The sequence below is a fragment of the Anopheles ziemanni genome, chromosome 3 (genome assembly GCF_943734765.1).
Source record: "Anopheles ziemanni chromosome 3, idAnoZiCoDA_A2_x.2, whole genome shotgun sequence".
Taxonomy (NCBI): Eukaryota; Metazoa; Arthropoda; class Insecta; order Diptera; family Culicidae; genus Anopheles; species Anopheles ziemanni.
In genome coordinates, this window is record NC_080706.1 from 72239931 (window position 1) to 72245128 (window position 5198).

A 5198-nucleotide genomic window follows, 5' to 3' on the forward strand; every position below is an offset into this window, starting at 1 on the left:
TTCTCTCTGCTGTCGTTCCGACCTTAGCGTTATGCGTCAGCTAGGAATGAATGATTATAATAGCAGTTGCGATTCGATTTAATCAGGGCACGTGTCCACAAGTGATTGATTTCAGCACGGTCCCCTCTTGGGATCCAATTAGCGAGCATCAGATGAGCCGAAAAAAAATTATGATTCATCTCATCAAAATGATAGAAAGTGAAAAAAAAACAGAAAGGTATCCGCGGAGCCAAGATGATGACACTAAACACTTTACTCATTGAACGCGAAGCTAGCGGAAGGTTTGTAAACATGGCGAACATTATTACAGCTTTAAGATGGGGTTATTTTAACTTCAATTTTGTCTGGGTGTAGTACTATTTGTTAAGTAAACAAAAAATGTGGTCTGTGGTCAAAATGCAATAAAATTATATTCGGGGAATGATAAGGAATTATTTTTAGCACAGTTTTGGCGCTTTTTATGCTAGAAAAACTACTTGAATGAATGAAACTAATACATGGCTTAAACAAGAGAGAAGGCTTCTAGACCATTGCATTATTTGCAGAACCTTCATAATGTCAAATGGATATGAAACTGAACCTCATAAACCATCACAATCACTGCTTTACTTATTATTTTTATTACACTGTTTATCGTCTCACGCTTCCGGTCCTCTCGGTAACACTCACCGGGGGAGTTCATTCAAACGTTTTGAAATCTGCTAGTGACAAGCTCTAGCTTCAGCTGCCAAAATTCATCACAACCTGTTATCACTCCCATGCCCTGGAAAACATTTCCGAGACTATCTGGCCACATTGTTTGCTCTAGATAAACGTGCAAAGAATATTTGGGTCTGGTTCGTAGGAAAAAAAAAGTTTTATTCACACGAAAGACAATACGGTAGTTTGCGGATCATTCAAGATAACACAATCCTTGGGCGGGTTCAAAGCGAAACTTTATCTGTACCGCACTGCTTTCGGCCATGATCTTGCACTTCGGCAGTATAAAACGAGTTCACCGCCACGATTCGATGGCTCAGTTCAGTTCAGTTCCATGCTGAAAGTGAACGTTCCTGTCAAAATATTTGCAAGACAACCGAAAATTGTGTGCAAAAGCAAGTGGACCAGGTGGATTTTAGTGTAACGGTAAAAAAGAATCGTCGATAAACGTGTAACTTCCTTCCTAGTAAGGACCGGCCTCAGCATGAAGGCTGCTGTGGTAGCCGGATTGTTGCTGATCAGCATTGCGAGCATCAACGCTGCCACCGGTACGCACATATAGAAGAAATTAAAAAGCTTTCAATCACCATTAAGATCTTATAAACGTACGGATATGGCCTGCACCAGTCTGGAACATTCCAGCTCCTCGCGGTCTAATCGATCTGTCAAACTTTCTGTCGGAACAAGAAAAGTGCTTCAGGCAAGTGGCCACGTGACCAAAGTGTGAAGTAACCGATTCGTAGAGACTATTTTCAGTTTTACCAATCAGTTCTCGTTTGATCTGTACTTTTGTTGTTGCAATGTTTTGCTTTTCCTATGGTGATTTTGAGGGAAGTGATTTTTGCTTGATTATTATGCAACATTGAAAACAACTTCTTCATGGTTTGACTGACGGTGTATTACTCTCTTCCCCACGCGCTGTAGATCGTGTCGTGTGTTACTTTGGCAGCTGGGCAACCTATCGCATTGGCAATGGCAAGTTCGAGGTGGAGGATATCAACCCGAACCTCTGCACGCACATCATCTACACGTTTGTCGGGCTCGACACGAAGGGCAACGTAAAGATCCTGGACAATTGGCTCGACATAAGCCTCGGTGGGTTCTCGCGGTTCATGCAGCTCAAGCAGCGCAACCCAAAGGTCAAACTAATGATCTCGATCGGCGGCTGGAACGAGGGATCGGCCACCTATTCCACGATGGCCAACTCGGACCTGCTGCGGGCGGTGTTTGTCGACTCGGTTGTAACGTTTGTGCGACGGTACGGCTTCGATGGCTTCGACATCGACTGGGAGTACCCGACGCTGCGCGGCGGTGCTGTTGACGACCGTGAAGGTTACATCAAGCTGCTGCGTGATCTGCGTACCCGCTTCGACCGCGAGGGTTTCATTCTGTCCATCGGTACGGCTGCTACTGCCGACTACCTCATATCGGCGTACAACGTACCGGAGATCAATAAGTACGTCGACTTTGTCAACCTGATGACGTACGATTTGCACGCCTACTGGGACGCCCAAACGGGTGCCAATGCACCCTTGTACCCCAATTCCTGGGAGACTGGATACACTACCAGCATGCTGAATGTGGTAAGTAACTGAAATCCGGTGATCCGGTACGTTTGGAAGTATGTTAATACTGGCTTCATCTCCAAGGATGCGTGCGTGCGCGCCTGGCTCAAGGAAGGGTTGTCTCCATCGAAGCTCATCATGGGTGTTCCCGCTTTCGGACACACTTTCAAGCTCGCTTCAACACAAGATACGCGCCTCGGCGCACGAACCATTGGCCCAGGCGATGCAGGGCCCTATACACTGGAACCCGGTACGCTGTCGTATCTGGAAATATGCGAGAAACTGAGAGGCGGTGGCTACACTTCCTATTTCAGCGACGAACAACAGGTACCGTATGCGTTCCGTGGCGATCAGTGGATTTCGTACGACAGCACGTACTCGATCGCGCTGAAGGTGCAGTTCGCCAAGCGGATGAACCTGGGTGGAATAATGATCTGGTCGATAGAGTCGGATGACGCGAAAGGTATCTGCGGGGAAGGCCAGTTTCCGATATCCTCGGCGGTGTTCAGTGAGGTGTTTGGAACCACGGTCCCTACTGTTACCACAACAACGCCACGTCCTGCGGTAACCACGACTACCTCTACCACAACCCGTCCAACGACCACTACCACCGCCCGACCAACGACCACTACCACCGCCCGACCAACGACCACTACCACAACCCGACCAACGACCACAACTACGAAAAGTCCGAATGAAAAGCTTGTCTGTCCTGCCTCAGGATATCTGAGGGATCCAACTAACTGCGGACAGTTCTACCAGTGTCTCGCGGGACTGTAAGTAGAACCCTTCACACCTGGTTTGTACAGCAATACTAAGTATTACTCTTCTTGTTTTTTAGCCCTGTACAGCCAAACTGGCTGCTGAAATGCCCAACGGGTCTCTACTTTGACACGAAGAGCAATACCTGTAACTACAGTTATCGAACGGATTGTGTACAATAATTTATTGTAGTTCTTACCTATAAGCTATCTCTCGAAAACCTTTATTTAATAAAAATACATCCTTCCACAACATGATGTGCTTTCGGAGAATCATTTTGGTACCTGTCTTCAGTGATCAGTAAAGTTACCGTTGAGCAAATAAAATAGGTTGATTCAATTCAATTCCAGATAAGGTGTTTTGCCTCTTCAACAACGATGCGGCCTACCGCGTGGGAGCCGGCAAGCGAACGGTGGACGACATCAACGGGGACCTCTGCACGCACGTCATCTACAACTCGATCACGCTAACGAACACTGGCACGCTGAAGCTGCTCGATAGCTACACCGATGAGACCAATGGTGCCTTCAAACGCTTACAGGCCATGCGCCTGCGCTACCCGAACGTGAAGTTCATGATCGGGCTGGGCGGAATGACCACCAGCTCGGCCACGTTCTCGCGCGTCGTCAGTGTGGCTGCCCTACGCCAGGCGGCCGTGAAAACCATCGTGAGCTTCCTCACGCAGCAGTACCAGTTTGATGGGCTCGACTTCTACTGGCACTATCCGGTGATGAAGGGTGGCGTTCCCGAAGATCGCTCGAACTTTGTCACGTTCATCGCGGAGCTGTCGGCGAACATGCGCATGTATGGGCTGCTGCTAACGCTGACCGTGGCTCCGACGGACGACTTCTTCATGTCCAGCTACGACGTGCCGAACCTGGTCCGGTTCGTGGACTATCTGCACGTAACCGCGTTCAATTTGCACGCCTTCTGGGACGGCAAAACGGGCCATCAGGCGGCAATCAATGTGAGTGGCCGGGAGGGTTCGACCTACGAGGCGCAGCTGAACGTGGACGCCATCATGTCCGGCTGGATAAAGGCGGGTGCTCCGAGCTCAAAGCTAGTGCTTGGAATATCGAGCAACGCGGTCACGTTTAAATTGCATGACGAGAAAGACAATGGTGTGGAAGTGCGCGCTGCCGGTAGGGGAGAACCGGGTCCGTACACCACTACCGAAGGTATTATGTCCTACCAGGAGCTGTGCGTTGCTATGGAACAGGGAGGTTGGACCTCCATCCTGGACCGGACGCAGCAAGCGTACTACGCACACAAAGGCCGCTGGTGGGTTAGCTACGACGATCTACCGATCGTGCAGCTGAAGGGTTCGTACGCCATTTCGAGGAACTTGGCAGGTATCGCACTGTTCGAGGCGGAAGGTGACGACGCAGTGAACGAATGTGGCAAAGGAACTTATCCGGTGCTGAGGAGCATAAACACCGGCTTGAACAGAAAAGTGCCCACTGAGAATGGGGGTATAACCACTGCGAAACCTACAACTACAACAACGAGTAGAACTACCACTTCCACAACAAGGGCTACCACTACCACAACAAGGGCTCCTACTACTACTACAACAAGGGCTCCTACTACTACCACCACAACAAAGGCTCCTACTACCACTACCACCAAACAGCCGACCGGAACAACACCTCCTCCAATGCCTCAATACTGTCCATCAAAGGGATATGTGCGAGATCCCAGTGACTGCGCCGTCTACTATAGATGCATTCCAAATGGGTAAGAATAGTCACAGCTTGCTTAAATCCTGCTCACCTCTTGTGCAGAATTACAATCCAACCATCTTTTGCAGACTGTTCCTGACGGTCTGGAAGTACACCTGCCCTTCAGGTCTACTGTTCAACCTGACCTCAAGCACATGCGAGTATGCTAGCAGGGTGGACTGCTGAAAGAACACTCGCATGCACTCTCGATCCAAGGACTACACATCAGCGACCAATGATAAACCTATTGTACTTCTTAACGGTGTCGGTATATTTCAGTAAATCGTTTGCTTTACAAATAAGGGTAGCTCCAAAAGCGTAAGCAATCGGGATTTGTTCTTTCTCGGTTGCGCAGCGAGTTCCAAGCGCCGAAGGAAACTTTAATAATTCGAAAATATAATGGTAAAAAATATCATTACCATCAGAAGGCGGCGGAAGGCGACAAACCGTA

At 48.8% G+C, this 5198-nt stretch overlaps 1 protein-coding gene across 1 annotated transcript; it reads left to right on the forward strand.

Annotated features, from left to right (window-relative positions):
- Positions 1-1183: 1183 nt before the first annotated feature.
- LOC131285411 (probable chitinase 10) lies at positions 1184-4933 on the forward strand. The gene is made up of 6 exons (XM_058314267.1): positions 1184-1247; positions 1624-2282; positions 2349-3040; positions 3106-3173; positions 3377-4763; positions 4837-4933. Exons 1-6 carry the CDS (start codon positions 1184-1186, stop codon positions 4931-4933), a joined length of 2967 nt encoding a protein of 988 aa, XP_058170250.1.
- Positions 4934-5198: the final 265 nt, after the last annotated feature.

Excerpts from the sequence above, each read along its gene's own strand:
- LOC131285411 (XM_058314267.1), top strand. The coding sequence starts at position 1,184 with ATGAAGGCTGCTGTGGTAGCCGGATTGTTGCTGATCAGCATTGCGAGC. Across the intron at positions 1,248-1,623 it reads GAGCATCAACGCTGCCACCG|ATCGTGTCGTGTGTTACTTT; the intron begins GTACGCACATAT and ends CACGCGCTGTAG. Across the intron at positions 2,283-2,348 it reads CTACCAGCATGCTGAATGTG|GATGCGTGCGTGCGCGCCTG; the intron begins GTAAGTAACTGA and ends TTCATCTCCAAG.